The 18,387-nt window shown below is 42.4% G+C and overlaps 1 protein-coding gene across 1 annotated transcript in view; it reads right to left on the minus strand.

Annotated features, from left to right (window-relative positions):
• PGR (progesterone receptor) overlaps nt 1–17,718 on the minus strand; it is a 110,071-nt gene extending 92,353 nt beyond the window's left edge. The window contains exons 1-2 of the mRNA XM_018059880.1: nt 16,040–17,718; nt 14,715–14,866 (exon numbers count right to left, since the gene is read on the minus strand). Of these exons, the coding sequence (XP_017915369.1) occupies nt 14,715–14,866; nt 16,040–17,610 (1,723 nt within the window). The 5' untranslated portion in view covers nt 17,611–17,718. The remainder of the gene's footprint in view (nt 1–14,714; nt 14,867–16,039) is intronic.

Raw genomic sequence — 18,387 nt, forward strand, 5'->3', positions numbered from 1 at the left:
AGTTCACTTTCTAATAGCGTTATATGTGTTATACATTTTCCAGCATGGGTGTTCATAAAGGAAAGGAATACAGGTAATTATTATACCATGTTACCAGGCATAGAAGTCACATCATGCTATGCCATGTTTCTTAAGTAAATATACATCATAATTTAACATTCTCCTTCAACCCAATGGTATAAGCCCAATCAAAATCCCAGAAGGCTATTTTATAGATCTTAACACAATGATTCTAAAGTTTATATGGAGAGGCAAATGACTCATGATAGGCAATACAATATTTAGTTGGTTGATTGACATTACTTGACTTCAACACTTACAACAAAGCTACAATAATCAAGACATTGTGAAAGAATAGACAAATATATCAATTGAACAGAATAGAAAGCCTAAAAATAGAACCATATAAATACAGTCAAGTTATCTCTAATAAAAGAGAAATAGGGAGGAGGTGGTCCTAAGATGGTAGAGGAATAGGATGGGAAGACCACTTTCTCCCCAACAAATTCATCAAAAATTCATGTGAATGCTGAGCAACTTCCACAGAACAACTTCTGAATGCTGGCAGATGACACCAGGCACCCAGAAAGGCAGCCCATTCGCTTCGAAAGGAAGTAGGACAAAATATAAAGGACAGAAAGAGAAACAAAAGAGTTAGGGACCGAGACCCATCCTGGGGAGGGAGTCGTGAAGTAGAACTTTCCAAGCACCAGGAAACCCTCTCACAGGGAGGTCTTTGAGGAGTTTTGGAATCTCATAGGGCAACATAACTAGGAGGGAAAAAAATAAAAATAAAAAAAACTAAAACCCACAGAATACACACCTAACCGTAACTACCAGTGGAGAAGTAGCCCAGATGCTTGTGGCCACCACCAGCCAGCGAGGGCTGGACAGGGAGGCGCAGGTTGCATGCTTAAGGCCTGAATGCCCTGAGGACAATCTGAGGGAGCTAACGTGAGATAGCAACCTAAACTGTGTGACAGCCAGGGAGAGAGAAAAGAAAAAGGGAGAGAGAACTTTCGCACGAAAAGCTCTAACCAAGGTGCAGCCTGGCCTGCTCACAGAACAAAGGATTGAGCGACACCAAAGGAGAGCTAGGCAGCTGCACACTGGCCTTCCCCTTCTAGAGGCAGAGAGGCAGGAGGGTGGCAGCCAAAGCCAGAAGGTGAGGGGCAGTCTCAGCCCCAGAGACACATCCTCCATCAAACTGTTAGCATGCTCCCAGTTGCTAACCAGGTCTTCCTGGGATAGTGGACGGTTGACATCTGCCAGGAGGGTTACAGCCAGAGATCAGCTCTCCAGAGGAGACACACAGAACACCTGGGACTGGGAAGGTAACTAAGATGCACCGCCTACCTAGGATAGTGTGCTTGCCAAGCACCTGGTCACCTGAGCTGCTCATGCCTGGAAAGGGCACAAAATGCATGTCCAACCACGTCTGTGCCCTTACAGAGTATTTGAGAACCTGAACCTGAGTAGCTTAGACCTGGGAAGTGCACGAAATGCAGAGCCCACTTTGGACAGTGCCCCTGCAGAGCACCCTGGGCCTGAGCAGTATAGATTGGGAAAGCACAGACGCTGTGAGTGGGGCAAACCCAGTGTGGTCCATACCCTTTGAGCACTCCCCACACATGCCAGCAATATTTGTTTACAGTGCTCCTCCCTTCCCCCAGCACAACTGAGCATGTGAGCCTAAATAAGTGACCACCTTCACCGCCTTGTGTAAGGGTGGATATCAAGACACTGAAGGGACTTGCAAACAGAGGAAGTCAAAATAAACAAAGAAGAGGGAACCACTTTGGAAGTGACAGGTGCAACAGATTAAAACCCTGCAGTTAACACTGACTAAGCATTGGAGGGGGCCTATAGACTGGCACCCTACTCCAGTACTCTTGCCTGGAAAATCCCATGGATGGAGGAGCCCGGTAGGCTGCAGTCCATGGGGTCGCTAAGAGTTGGACACGACTGAGCAACTTCACTTTTCAGTTTCATGCATTGGAGAAGGAAATGGCAACCCACTCCAGTGTTCTTGCCTGGAGAATCCCAGGGACGGGGGAGCCTGGTGGGCTGCCGTCTATGGGGTGCACAGAGTCGGACACGACTGACGCGACTTAGCAGCAGCAGCAGCATAGACCTTGAGAACAAGTGCAAGCTGGAACAAGGAACTATCTGAAACTGAACTGACCCCCACTACCCACAACAGCTCCAGATAAATTCCTAGAGATATTTTTACTATTATCGTTTTTAATTTTTTATGAAGTTCTTTATTACTCCTTTAATTTTCATTTTTATAACCTATTATCTTACAAAAAAAGATGAAAACCTATTTTTAAAGCAAATTTCATGTACATATGTTTTATAGTTTTTGTGATTGATTTTGTTCTGTATTTTTAATATTTATTTATGTGAGTCTAACCTCTACTCTAGATTTTTAACGTTTGCATTTAGGTATTTGTTATCAATTTTGTACCTTTAAGAATCTAATCTTCACTATCCATTTTCACTTAGGGGTGTGATTACTGGCTTTATTGTTCTCTCCCCTTTTGATTCTCCCTTTTCTCCCCCAGGTCACCTCTATTTCCCTCCACCTTCTCTTCTCTACTTAACTCTGTGAATCTCTCTGGGTATTCCAGGCTGTGGAGAACACTTAGGGAACTGATTACTGGCTAGACTGGTCTCTCCCCTTTTGACTCCCCATCTTCTCCTCCTGGTCACCTCTATCTCTCTCCTCCCTCTTCTCTTCTCCATGTAACTCTGTGAACCTCTCTGGGTGTCCCTCACTGCGGAGAATCTCTTCACCATTAACCTAGATGTTTTATCATCTGTGCTGGATGGATGGAGAAGTCTTGAGGCTACTGTAAGAATAAGGCTGAAAGCCAGAGGCAGAAGGCTTAACTCCAAAACTTGAAAACACCAGAAAACTCCTGACTCCAGGGAACATTAATCGACAAGAGCTCATCCAAAAGCCTCCATCCTACACTGAAACCAAGCTTCACCCAAGAACCAACAAGTTCCAGAGCAAGACATAGCACACTGGCACACTAATTCTCCAGCACAGCAGGAACACAGCCCTGAGCATTAAAATACAGGCTGCCCAAAGTCACGCCAAACCCACAGATACCCCAAAACTTCATACAGGACACTTCATTGCACTCCAGAGAGAAGAGATCCAGCTCCACCCACCAGAACACTAACGTGAGCTTCCCTAACCAGGAAACCTTGGCAAACCACTAGTCTAATCCCACCCACAGGGAGCAACCTCCACAATAAAGAGGAACCACAAACTTCCAGCCTACAGAAAGGCCACCCCAAACACAGTAATCTAAAAAAATGAAAAGGCAGGGAAATATTCAGCAGGTAAAGGACCATGATAAATGCCCACCAAACCAAACAAAAGAGGAAGAGATAGCGAGTTTACCTGAAAAAGAATTCAGAATAATAATAGTAAAGATGATCCAAAACCTTGAGAACAAAATGGAGTTACAGATAAATAGACTAGAGACAAGGATTCAGAAGATGCAAAAAATGTTTAATAAGGACCTAGAAGAAATAAAAAAGAGTCAATTGATAATGAATAATGCAATAACTGAGATCAAAAGCACTCTGAGGGAGCCAACAGTAGAATAACTGAGGCAGAAGATAGGATAAGTGAGGTGGAAGATAGAATGATGGAAATAAATGAAGCATAGAGGAAAAAAGAAAAAGAATTAAAAGAAATGAGGACAACCTCAGAGACCTTTGGGACAATGTTAAACACCCCAACATTCGAATCATAGGAGTCCTAGAGGAAGAAGACAAAAAGAAAGACCATGAGAAAATACTTGAGGAGATAATAGTTGAAACCTTCCCTAAAATGGGGAAGGAAATAGCCATCCAAGATCAAGAAACCCAGAGAGTCCCAAACAGGATAAACCCAAGGCAAAACACATATTAATCAAATTAACAAGGATCAAACACAAAGAGCAAATATTAAAAACAGCAAGGGAAAAGCAACAAATAACACACAAGGGGATTCCCACAAGGACAACAGCTGATCTTTCAATAGAAATTCTTCAGGCCAGAAGGGAATGGCCAGGCATACTTAATGTGATGAAAGAGAAAAATCTACAACCAAGATTATTATTCCCAGTAAGTATCTCATTCAAATATGAAGGAGAAATCAAAAGCTTTATAGACAAGCAAAAGCTGAGAGAATTCAGCACCATCAAACCAGCTCTTCAACAAATGCTAAAGGATCTTCTCTAGACAGGAAACACAGAAAAGGCTTATAAACTCGAACCCAAAACAATAAAGTAAGTGGCAATGGGATCATACTTATTAATAATTACCTTAAAAGTAAATGGGTTGAATGCTCGAACCAAAAGACAAAGACTGACTGAATGGATAGAAAAATAAGACCCTTATATATGCTGTCTACAAGAGACCCACTTCAAAACAAGGGACACATACAGGCTAAAAGTGAAGGGCTGGAAAAAGATATTTCATGCAAATGGGGAACAAAAGAAAGCAGAAGTAGCAATACTCATATCAGATAAAATAGACTTTGAAACAAACACCATGAAAAGAGACAAAGAAGGACACTACATAATGATCAAAGGATCAATCCAAGAAGAAGATACAACAATTATAAATATATATGCACCCAACATAGAAGCACTGCAATATGTAAGGCAAATGCTAACAAGTATGAAAAGGGAAATTAACAATAACATAATTACAGTGGGAGACTTTAATACACCACTCACACCATCAACCAAACAGAAAATTAGCAAGGAAACACAAACTTTAAATGATACAATGGACCAGTTAGACCTAATTGATATCTAGGACATTTCACCCCCGAAACAATGAATTTCACTTTTTTCTCAAGTACACATGGAATATTCTCCAGGATAGATCACATCCTGGGCCATAAATCTAGCCTTGGTAAATTCAAAACAATTGAAATCAGTCCAAGCATCTTTTCTGATCATAATGCAATAAGATTAGATATCAACTGCATGAAAAAAAAAACACGATTAAAAATACAAACATACAGAGGCTAAATAACATGCTTATAAATAACCAACAATCACAGAGCAAATCAAAAAAGAAATAAAAATATGCATAGAAACAAATGAAAATGCAAACACAACAACCCAAACCCTATGGGATTCAATAAAAGCAACGCTAAGAGGAAGGTTCATAGGAATACAGGCTTACCTTAGGAAACAAGAGAAAAATCAACTAAATAACCTAACTTTACTCCTAAAGCAAGGAACAAATGAAGAACCCCAGGGTTAGTAGAAGGAAATAAATCATAAAAACTAGGGCAGAAATAAATGAAAGAGAAACAAAGGAGACAATAGCAAAAATCAACAAAAAACTAACAGCTGGTTCTTTGAGGAGATAAATAAAATACACAAATCATTAGCCAGACTAATCAAGAAAAAAAGGGCGAAGAATCAAATCAACAAAATTAAAAATGAAATTGGAGAAATCACAACAGACAACACAGAAATACAAAGGATCACAAAAGACTATTATCAGCAACTATATGCCAATAAAATGGACAACTTGGTAGAAATGGACGAATTCTTAGATAAGTATAATCTTACAAAACGGAACCAGGAAGACATAGAAAATATTAACAGACCCATCAGAAGCACAGAAATCAAAACTGTAATAAAAAATCTTCCAACAAACAAAAGCACAGGATCAGATGGCTTCATGGGTGAATTCTACCAAAAATTTAGAGAAGAGCTAACAACTATCCTCAAACTGTTCCAGAAAATTGCAGATAAAGGTAAACTGCCAAACTCATTCTATGTGGCCACCATCACCCTAATACCAAAACCAGACAAAGAAGCCACAAAAAAAGAAAACAAAGGCCAGTATCACTGATGCACATACATGCAAAAATCCTCAACAAAATTCTAGCAAACAGAATCCAACAACATATTAAACAGATTATACATCATGACCAAGTGGGCTTTATCTCAGAGATGCAAAGATTCTTCAATATTTGTAAACCAATCAATGTGATATACCACATTAACAAATAGAAAGATAAAAATTATATGATTATCTCAATAGATGCAGAGAAAGCCTGTGACAAAATTCAATATCCATTTATGATAAAAACCCTCCAGAAAGCAGGCATAGAAGGAATATACATTAACATAATAAAAGCCATATATGATAAACCCAGAGCTAACTTTATCCTCAATGGTGAAAAACTAAAAGCATTTCCCCTAAAGTCAAGAATAAAAGGGTGCCCACTCTCACCACTACTACTCAACATAGTTTCAGAAGTTTTTGCCATAGCAATCAGAAAAGAAAAAGAAATATAAGGAATCCAGATTGGAAAGGAAGAAGTAAAACTCACTGTTTGCAGATGACATGATCCTCTACTTAGAAAACCCTAAAGACACCACTAGAAAATTACTAGAGCTAATCAGTGAATATAGCAAAGTTGCAGGATATAAAATTAATACACAGAAATCCCTTGTATTCCTATACACTAACAATGAGAAAACAGAAAGAGAAATTAAGGAAACAATCCCATTCACCATTGTAATGAAAATAATAAAACAGATTTAGGAATAAATCTACTTAAAGAAACAAAAGATCTATATATAGAAAAATATTAAACACTGATGAAAGAAATCAAAGATGACACAAATAGATGGAGAAATATACCATGTTAATGGATCAGAAAAATAATCAATATAGTGAAAATGAGTATACTATCCACAGCAATCTAAAGATTCAATGAACTCCCTATCAAGCTACCAACAGTATTTTTCGGAGAACTAGAACAAATAAGTTCACAATTTATAAGGAAAAAAAAATAGCCAAAGCAATCTTGAGAAAAAGAATGGAACTGGAGGAATCAACCTGCCTGACTTCAGACCGTACTTCAGACAGAAAGCTACAGTCATCAAGAGAGCATGGTACTGGCAAGAGACAGAAATATAGATCAATGGAACAAAATAGAAAGCCCAGAGATAAATCCATGCACCTATGGACACCTTATCTTTGACAAAGGAGGCAAGAATATACAGTGGATTAAAGACAATCTCTTTAACAAGTGGTGGTGGGAAAACTGGTCAACCACTTGTAAAAGAATGAAACTAGAACACTTTCTAACACCATACACAAAAATAAACTCAAAATGGATTAAAGATCTAAACATAAGACCAGGAACCATAAAACTCCTAGAGGATAGCATAGGCAAAACACTCTCTGACATAAACCACAGCAGGAGCCTCTCTGACCCACCTCCCAGAATATTGGAAATAGAAGCAAAAAGAAACAAATGGGACCTAATTAAACTTAAAAGGTTTTGCACAATGAAGGAAACTATAAGTAAAGTGAAAAGACAGCCTACAGAATGGGAGAAAATAATAGCAAATGAAGCAACTGACAAAGAATTAATCTCAAAAATATACAAGCAGCTCACACAGCTCAATACCAGAAAACTAAATGACCCAATCAAAAAATGGGCCAAAGAACTAAATAGACATTTCTCCAAGGAAGACATACAGATGGTAACAAACACATGAAAAGATGCTCAACATCACTCATTATCAGAGAAATGCAAATCAAAACCACAATGAGGTACCATCAAACACCAGTCAGAATGGCTGCTATCAAAAAATCTACAAACAATAAATGCTGGAGAGGATGCACAGAAAAGGGAATCCTCTTACCCTGTTGGTGGGAGTGCAAACTAGTACTGCCACTATGGAGAACAGTGTGGCGATTCCTTAAAAAAACTGGAAATAGAACTGCCATACAGCCCAGCAATCCCACTGCTGGGCATACACACTGAGGAAACCAAAATTGAAAGAGACACGTGTACCCCAATGTTCATCGCAGCACTGTTTATAATAGCCAGGACATGGAAGCAACCTAGATACCCATCAGCAGATGAATGGATAAGAAAGCTGTGGTACATATACACAATGGAATATTACTCAGCTATTAAAAAGAATGCATCTGAATCATTTGTAAAGAGGTGGATAAAATTGGAGCCTAATATACAGGGTGAAGTAAGCCAGAAAGAAAATCACCAATACAGTATACTAACGCATATATATGGAATTTAGATAGGCGGTAATGATGACCCTGTATGCGAGACAGCAAAAGAGACACAGATGTATAGAACAGTCTTTTGGACTCTGTGGAAGAGAGTGGGGGTGGGATGGTTTGGGAGAATGGCATTGAAACATGTATATTACCATATGTGAAATAGATCACCAGTCCAGGTGATGCATGAGACAGGGTGCTGGGGGCTGGTGCACTGGGATGACCCTGAGGGGTGGGATGGGGAGGCAAGTGGGAGGGAGGGTTCAGGATGGGGAACACATGTACACCCATGGCTGATTCATGTTAATGTATGGCAAAAACCCCTACAGTATTATAGACTAATTAGCCCCCAATTAAAATAAATAAATCAATTAAAAAATAATAGAGAAATGGTACTACAGTAGAAAAAAGACACTCTTCACAAATAGTACTAGAACAACCCTGGACATCATATGCAAAAAAATCAGTCTTGACACAGACATTACACCCTTCACAAATCTACTCAAAATGGATCAGAGAACTAAACATAAAATTCAAAACTATAAAACTACTAAAAGATAACCTAGGAGAAAATCCACATGACCTTGAGTTTGATGACATTTTTCAGATATAATACCAGAGTCATAATCCATGAAAGAAAGAATTGAGGAACCATATTTCATTAAAAATGAATTTGTCTACCATGCAAAAGATACTACCAAAAGAACAAAAAGACAAGAGTGGGAGAAAATATTTGCAAAATACCTATTGGATAAAGGTCTCATCCAAAAAACAAACAAAAACAATCCACAAAAAACCTTTTAAAACTCAACAGAAAAAAAAATTAAAAATTGGGCCAAAAACTATAATAAACACATCACCAAGGAAGATATATATGTCAAATAAGCATATGAAAATATACTTCACATAATATGTCATCAGGGAAATTTAAGTCAAAACAACAATGAGCTAGCACTACATGCCTGTTAGAATGGAGAAAATCTGAAGCACTAGAAACACAAATGCTGGCAAGGACATGGAATAAGACAAACTCTACATTATTGCCAGTGGGAATATAAAATGATATAGCCACTTTGGAAGACAATTTGGTGGTTTCTTTTAAAACTAAACATACTCTTACCATACAACCAAGCCACTGCACTCCTTGGTATTTGCCGTGCTGCTGCTGTTTAATTGCTAAGTCATGTCCAAGTTTTTGCGACCCCTTGGACTGAAGCCTGCCAGACTCCCCCAGCCGTTTCCTTCTCCAGGGGATCTTTCTGATTCAGGGATCGAACCCACAACTTCTGCTTTGGTAGGCAAGTTCTATACCACTGAGCCACCAGGAAAGCCTGGTATTTGCCCTGAGGAGTTGAAAACTGATGTTCACACAAATACTTGCAGACAAATCTTTAGCAGCTTTATTCATAACTGCCAAAAACCTGGAAGCAACCAAGGTGTGCTTCAGTAGATCAATGAATAAATAAACTGTGGTATATTCAGACAATGGAATGTTATTCAGCACTAAAAAGAAATGAGCCTTTCACATGGAGGAAGCTTCAATGCATATTGCTAAGGGAAAAAGCTAATCTGAAAAGGCTTCCTACTGTATGATTCCAACTATATGACATTCTGGAAAAGGCAGAACTATGGAGACAATATAAATATTAGTGGTTGACAGGAGTTTGGGATGAGGAAGGGATGAACAGAAGATCACAGAGGATTTGGGAAGGCAGTGAAAATACTCTGTATGAAACTCTAACCATGGATACATGTCATCATACATTTGTCCAGATCCACTCAATGGTACAAAACCAAGAGTGAGCCCTAATGTAAACTATGGATTTTTGGTGATTAGGATGTGTTGACATAGATTCATCAGTTGCAACAAACATACTACTCTGATGGAGAATTTTGATAATAAGAGAAGCTATGCATGTGCAATCCCAGGAGGTGCATGGGAAATCTCTGTACTATCCTCTCAATTTTGCTATAAACCTAAAATTGCTCTTAAAAATAAGCTTTCACAAATTTGAATGTTCATCATTTCTGCTTTAGAAGTGATACCACAGAGAACGATGCTACCACATCAGTTTTCATTTTTAGACTATGACACCAACTCCATTCAACTTCAGAAAGAAATATGCTATTCTTAAAAATACTTCATTTCTGTTCCGTTTCCTCTGTGGTCTGCTTATGATGTGCTCAGATGCTCAGTTGTGTCTGACTTTTTGTGACCCCATGGATTGCAGCCTGCAAGGCTCCTCTATCCATGGGATTCTACTGGCAAGAATACTGGAGTGGGTTGCCATTTCCTCCTCCAGGGGATCTTCCCAACCGAGAGATGGAACCCATGTCTCTTATGTCTCCTGCATTGGCAGGTGAATTCTTTACCACTAGGACCACCTGGGAAGACTGCTTATGAGGGTGTCTTTCTAATTCTAAAGACTTCTCCACCATCCCCAGCATCTGTCAGATGGGTCAAGTGACTAGTTGTCCAGGCATAACTTATTAATATATGATATATAACTTGTTAAATGCATGCTAACTGATAGAATGTCCCTTTCTTCTACTACACTAAAAACTCCACTAGTGCTACAGCCAGTTAGGTCTGTCCTGTTTTACTTTTCAACCAGCACCTAGTATAGTCCCCAGCATACAGCAGATGCTCTACAAACATTTGGTTAATTAATGCAAAAAAAATCTAGCTGAACATAGAGCATGTTATGCTAAATGGAATAAGCCAGACAGAGACAAATACCACAGATATCATTACATGTGGAATTTAAAAAATAAGTTGAATTTATAGAAACACAGAACAGAGAAGTGGTTACCAGGGGCTGTAGGGTGGGGGGAAATAGGGAGAGATTGGTAAAAGGATACAAACCTTCAGGTATAAGGTGAATAAGGTCTGAGGGTCTAATGTGTAACACTGTGACTACAATCGATAACATTGTATAACATTATATAACTGAAATTTGCCAAGAGAGAAGAACTTAAATGTCCTTGCCAAAAAGAAAGGCAAATACCTGAGGTATGTTAAAAAATTTGATGGGGAGGAATTCTTTCACCATGAACCTATAATATCAAATAATTACAGGGTATACTTTAAATATCTCACAATTTTATTTGTCATTTCTACCTTAATTAATAGAAAAATGAAGCATAATGTAATATAATTAAAAATCCATCAACATCTACCTAACCTCGTGTCTTCTAAACACTATGTTTCAACTATATTAACAATATTTCTCAACCCTATTCCATCAAATGTACTCATTACAAATGCTGTCACAGTATAAAATATGCAAACAATAAAAGCTTTGCATCATTTGTTATGACTGGTTCATTTAGCAAACAATTACACACCGAATGTTTAGTATTCCTAGCATTGAGCGAATCACAGTGCATATTGAGGTAAGCCAGTGAGAAATTATCTTTTCCTTCTTAATACAAGGCCTGCATTTATAGGACTGGCAGGTCATTATGACTTCTCCTTTAAAGGCATTAAGGCAATTTCTAACCACTTCCTGGTTCACTCCAAGTATTAGTAAAGGAATGCAATGGGCTATTCAAGCAACTATTTTTTGGCTAATATTTTCTTTCTTTTTTCTTTTCAGCTTAAGAGGTCATTTCTTTCCTCTGCATACTCCTGTTTTCTGAGGGATGTCTTTTTTCTCTGCTTCTTCTCTTTTTTGTTTTATACCAAGAGAAATCCAGTTTTCCTGAGTAACTTCTCCATACGCATTATGGTCTCCCACTTCTAACTTGGAGGAGGGGTGGGGAAACTGGCTCTTGGCTCCTGAATGTGTCTTTTCACTGCAGCCCTAAATGTGGGCTTAGTATTATCCATCCATTTACATTACACACTTTCAATCACCCTTGATATTGCATTCTCCATTAGGATTCCCTTCTACCTTCTTAGATGTTTTCTCACCTGGCTCATATTTTTCCTTCCAACCTGCTATTGTTTCTTTGGGAAGCTGAAACTTAGTTTCCTATTATGAGAAAGTGTAGTGGTGGAAGGCATAGATTCTGGGGTCAAACATCTTGGATTTGAGTCCTATTCCACTGCTTCTTGTGATTTAAGGCAATTTACAAAGGCAGTTTCCTCATTTATTAACTGAAAGTGATGATAATGTCTACACTATATGGCTTAAAAGGATCAACATTAAAATAGTCAAAGGCACATAGAAAGCACTCCTGAAGGCCATTATCATCATTATCTTTGGTATTTAATATTCATATTGTTGACTATGACATTCTATTTCTGGACATACTGGCATCCACACATAGTTCTACCTTGAAGTTGTTCATCACACAGCCCTATTTTACTCTAAGATTTCAAACTGGGTATTTCTCTTCAATTACAAATATTCTTCTACTCATCTTTCTCACTCTTGAAAACTCAAAGAACCTTCTATTTTCTTGCCTTAAATGACTGATTCAAGCAAACACTGGCAATCAAACTTCATAACCTTTAACTCTAATAATTTTCTAATATGGATCTTCAAGTCTTAGTCTAATCTTAATCTCATCACTTTTCCTTGAATATATACACTTTACAAGCTCTTCTCAATGTCCAGAGATCACTAACATTACTTGTCATTTAACAGCCAAATGATTTATCAACTTTTATCTTGAGCTCCTCTTCGTAAACAATGTTGAATAAAGGTACTTCATTTTAATTACTCAAAATTAAAATAGAACCATGCCAACAGTAGTGGTCCAACAAATGCTTTGTCATTGCAAATTTGGAAGACATCTTTTATGTTTAGGATGCTATTCTGATAATAATGATGTGAAAACATTTATATTTTAATTAGAGTATTCTTGGTCCTATATGCACTTTTGAAGTAACTTTCAAGAATTAAGTAGCATTTGTCATATGCCTACTTTTGCATACCATCTCTGATTTATAAGCATTGCAATGAAAGAAAATCTAACCTATGTTGACTAACAATCAGCTACCAACTAACTGTATGCTCTTTAGAAACTTAGATGTGTGTCTTTAGGACTTGTGTATCTGTAGAAAAGGAGAGTTGGGCTAGAATAAACTGGCTTTTGGGGGACTCCAACAGGGTCATTCACTTAAGAATTAGACTAGTAAAAAAAAAAGAATTAGACTAATAAAACTGTAAGTATAAAGAAAATCACATTAATGCAGAGGGGAATGTTCAGGAAACCAGGATCAAAGTCAGATGGGAACAGTAACTTCAATTATCCATTGGAGAATCAACTCTTCCACATACACAAAGGGCTTCAAACAGTAACTATGAGTAAATGACATCAGTGGAAAGTTAAGACTACCCTCAGTTGTTCCATTTTCTCACATGGCCTCTTGCCACAGCACCTCAACTAATTTAAAATGCAATTAAAGCCCCCTGAAGCTTAATACATACGCTCAACATCAGTTAAATACATCCATCCTTTGTGAGAAACAATCATATTCTAAAAATGCACAAGAGCAATTACATTTTTTGAAGCATTAATTTCAGTAGGAGGGGTACATATACCATTAATAGATGAGAATCATTTTCACTAAAAGGGCATAGTAGTTATGAAGAATTATATCTTAGCAATCTATAGGGATAGTGAATTTTTTTGTTAAACATCTTTTGGGTTAATATTCTTTTAGGGTAAATGTGTATTAAATATACATGTCAACTCCTTTGAATGCTCCCTTAAGGTAAAAATTCCCTACTTTCTCCTTTCCTACTTATATGTAGAGAACTTTTTAAATCAGAAAACTCACAAACAGGAAGCAAAAATTAGACATTTAAATCCTTGGTTCCTTATCTAGGTGTGATCTCAGAACTCCAGAGACAACCATAAACTCATGTCCACTTGTTATAAAATACACTTATTGCTAGAATTCAAGTGTGAAATGATGTCTAAGTGTATTTCTAGCTTCAAATATAAATGTGCTTCATGGCTTTGAATTTAGTGTAGATAGAAAGGATGAAATTAAAACATATATTTTATGAAAGTTCAAATATGAAATACATTATGCAAATCAATCTAAAATCATTAGGTAAATAAGTAATTTAGATGATTTTAAAAATATGAAAGCCTTAGTTAAAGTAAAATATTTCTACAGAAATTAAATTACTGTGGAGTCCAAATTTTTCTTTTGCTTTAAACTGTTTGCACTAAACAGAAAGGGAACTTTAAACTTTTTTTATACTTACCATTATATAATTATTATATAAACATCATGCATAGGGAAAGGACATAATTATGAAGAAAACTTGTAACTGTATCATATATACGTACATATATAATTTTGATGACTTCTACCATTTTACTTTTGGAAGAAAATTTTAATTTAGTGTTATCTTACATATAATATATGTGATAGAAATATAAAAATTCAATCAGAACAAAGTTGTTTCTCTAAAGTTAATGAACAATGTTAGCATGTTCCAAGATTCATATGCTTTGTCTAATATTAAAAGTGTTAGTCAAATATTATGCAATTAAAATATCCATCCACATTCAATACAGATTATTATAAATAAAAATATATTGTTAAAATATCATCATATATTTTTAGTTATATGGAAATACCATAATTTCTTAGAAGAAGCAAGGGCTAATTAAGATCTGTAAAATATCAGATGGTGTCCATTTACAATCAAACCAACAAGAAAGGAGCCTACCTTCCATTGCCCTTTTAAAGAAGACCTTACAGCTTCCACAGGTGAGGACACCATAATGACAGCCTGATGCTTCATCCCCACAGATTAAACAAATCTTCTGAGGTAATGACTCAAAGCTGTACTGTGGGCTCTGGCTGGCTTCTGAATCGGGCCTTGAAATGCAAAACAAAGTACTCAATTTATTTTTAGGTGCACCACTATCTAATACTAAAGTTTCCTTAACTTTAGATGGAGTGAAAAGATTTTTAAAAATTACAGCCATATATAAATACAGATCTGAAAAACATAGCAAACTGAACTTGATATACTACCTGTTACTGGATTCATCAGACTTGCAAGTTATTAGACTCTCATCAGGAGTACCAACAAAAGTAATAAATAATTAATATTTAATTTTATGTTCAGTAAAAAAAATTCCTGCAAAACTCATTACAGAGAATCAATTTAGTCTTTTGACAAATGTTATAACCTTGTTGCACGGTGGGAAACAATAAACGTTGTTTTGCTCTAAAAGTACAATCGTTCTAAAAAGTCGTCTCTGTAATTAAAGAAGTACCCGTGTTTGTCTTTTTAAAGCATTGTTCAATATATTGAAGCTGTTTTGACTATTCACAATACAAGATTCCAAATCCAGAGCACTTTCTTTTTTCTTTAAAATTCCGTAACTCTCGTATGTAAATTAAAACGTTTTTCAAAACTTGTATGCTAAAAGCGGTAGCGAACTTGAAACAATACTAGCCTACAGTGCACTGCAGTGATAGATGTTTAAAGCCATATTGTAAACATATTACACATAAATTAATTTCAATCTAGAGATTCGGGTGAAAATGAAGCGCTAAGTGTCCAGACCCCTAAGATGGTTCTTCTTTGGGTTCTGGCCGGGCACCCAGCGCCACCCCGCCCGGGAGAACGATGCGTTACCATCTCCTCTCCGGAATGCACGTTCTCGGTAACTGTCCTTCTAGGAAGAAAAGCATTTTATAAAACCCCGGACTCGCCGCACCCTTTCGGCTCCGCGGGGCTACGGCGGACCCAGAGTGACGCTGCACTTTTAGAACTCGCGGCTGGTTCGCCTTGGGACTGCACAGATCTGAAAAGTTTAGAAACCTATTGTCGGAGAGGCCCACTCCAGAAACAGCATAATCTGGGCCCCCGCGGTGCCCCCCGCCCCCACAAAAAAATAAATGAGAAGAGGTGAGGAAAAGGAAGCCAAGCTGCGCTGCGCCCCGCCCCGGCCAGCCACCCCTGGCGGCCACTCTGGGGAGCCGGGCGCGGGGGGCCGGGGGCGGCCGGACCGGTCCTCGCGCGCCGCGCCGGGCCCTCACCTCAGGTAGTTGAGATAGGGCTGGTAGACCTGCGGCAGGCCCTCCTTGAGCACCGCGGCCTGGTAGCCGAGCTGGGGGAGCCCGTTGAGGCCGAGCGGCGGGTAGAGTGCAGGGGTGGCCCCGGCGGCGGCAGCGGACGAGGTGGACGGCAGGTCCCGCGGCAGGAAGCAGGCGCCCGCGGCCGGAGCCTTGCAGGGCGGCGGCGCGAACGGGCCCGGCTGGGGCTGCGCGCCCTCCGCCTTGTACAGGACGCACTCCAGGGCGGACCCCGACGCGGCCGCGGACGAGCCTGGGGCCCCCGTGGCGGCCGCGGGCACCGCCACCTCCCCCGGCCTGGACGGCGGCGCCAGCGGGAAGTCGGCGAAGACGGCGGGGCTGGCCCCCGCCAGCAGGTACGGCCGCGGGGAGCGCGCGGCGGCCTCGGCGCCCCCCTCCTCCTCCTCCTTGATCTTCAGGGCGGGCGGCTGCGGGTCCCCGTAGAGCGAGAACGCGTCGTCCTTGGGCTCGGCTTCGGGCTGGTACGCGCAGTCGGGGAAGTCGCCAGGCGCGCCCGGGGCGGCCGAGGCGGAGGGCGAGCCCCGCGGCGGGGCGAAGGCGCCGGCGGGCCCGCTGTCATAGCTGTCGCCCTCCAGCAGCTGCCGGGTGCGGGCGGCCAGGAAGGCCGAGTTGAGCGGCAGGATGGGCACGTGGATGAAGTCCATCACCGCGGTGGCCACCGGGGCGCGCCCGGGCGCGGCGGGCGCGTCATGCTCCGTCGGGGCGGCCCTGGGCGCCGAGAAGCGGGCATCTTCTTTGGGCACCGGGGCGACGCCTCCCGCGGCGGTCCCAGGAGCGCTGATCGCGTCTCCTCCCGCGGGCCGGGCTTTGCCCTTCAGGGGCGGCCCCGAGGAGCCCTCGGGATCCGAGTCGTCCTCCTCCAGCTCCACCACCGCGGGCTGCGGAGACGGCCTCGGCGCCGGCGCGGGCCAGGGGTGGCTCGAGGCCGTCGGGGCCAGCAGCTGCCGGCACGGCGCCAGGCCACGGGGCAGCACCTTCTGGCCGGCGGCCACCCCGGGGGTGTCGCCAGCCTTGCTCTCCGGGCGGTTCATGAGTGTAGGCAGGACCCCCTGGGCGGCGGGCGCAGCCCGGGCGTCTTGGGCAAGTTCAGGGCCAAAGAGGCACCAAGGGCTGGGGGCCGCGCAGACGGCGGGGCTGGCGGGGCTCCGCTCAGGGCCTGGGGGCGCCAGCAGGGTGTCCAGGACGCTGTCCAGCAATCCGCCGTCCTTCTCTGGGGGTCTCACAGCAGCGCCCTCTGCGGCTTCCCCTCTGGAATACGCCCCCTCCACGTCTGCCAGCGACTCTGGGTCCAGCGTCTTCCCGTCCAGGTCCTGAGCCTGGCAGGGCTGAGGGAAGATCAGCCCGTCCAGGGAGAGGGGGAGGCCCGAGGCTGTGGGGGTCGGGCCCGAGGCCTCGCCCGCCTGGAAGGAGCCCGCGTCTGGGCGTCCCCGCAGAGGGGCTCCGACTTGGGTGGGCGAGGGCGCTGTGCCTGCCACGTGGGCAGCGCGGGGACCCTTCGCCTTCAGCTCAGTCATGACGCCCTGGGCTCCCCTTTTCTCCTCCCCTGTCTCTGGGGAGGGGGGATAGCGGGAGGACCAGGGGGCGTCAGGAGGCTCGGGGCCGCGGGAGGAGAGAACCCGAGTTGAATTTGGCTGGAGCGGACGGCGGAGAGGGGGGTGAACTCTCCACCTCCTGGGTGGGAAGGGGGCGGCCCTGATGGGCCTCCGCCCTCGCCCCGGGTCCGCAGGTGGTGGTGAGGGGGGGTGGTGGGCGGCAGTCACTCTGTCCCTGAGGCAGGTGGGGAGAACAGGCGATGGCGGTTGTGGGGATCCCGTAGAGATCTCCAGGGGTGTTCCCCGTCTTCCGTCTGCGGACAGGCGACGCAGAGTACTCACAAACCGCGGGGCGCACCCCAGGGGCGGCGGCTTCGCAATTACTGGACAGCGGCTGTGGCTCTCGACTTTTCCGCCCGCTCCAGCGCCGGGATGCTCCCGGTCCCGGGCTGCGGTCCCCGTCCCTTCCCCCGGACACCCCGGGGATGCATCGGCCTCTCAGCGCAGCCCATCCTCAGGAGGAGCGCCGTCTCTGCCGGCTCCTGGTCGCTCGCCACGAGCATCTCCGTGGTGCTCACATCTCCCGGCAGTCCGCGAGCACAGAGAGCCGGGAGCTGCGGGGTCCACTGCGATGCCACGTGAAGCGAAGCCTTGCGGAGCACGCTGCTCGCGCCGTGGACCCTCGCACCCTCAGGTACTACGAGGCTTCACTAGCAGACCCGCCCCCCAGCTTTCCCAGCACCCCGCCTCCCCGGCGGG

Source organism: Capra hircus, chromosome 15 (genome assembly GCF_001704415.2).
Source record: "Capra hircus breed San Clemente chromosome 15, ASM170441v1, whole genome shotgun sequence".
Classification (NCBI taxonomy): domain Eukaryota; kingdom Metazoa; phylum Chordata; class Mammalia; order Artiodactyla; family Bovidae; genus Capra; species Capra hircus.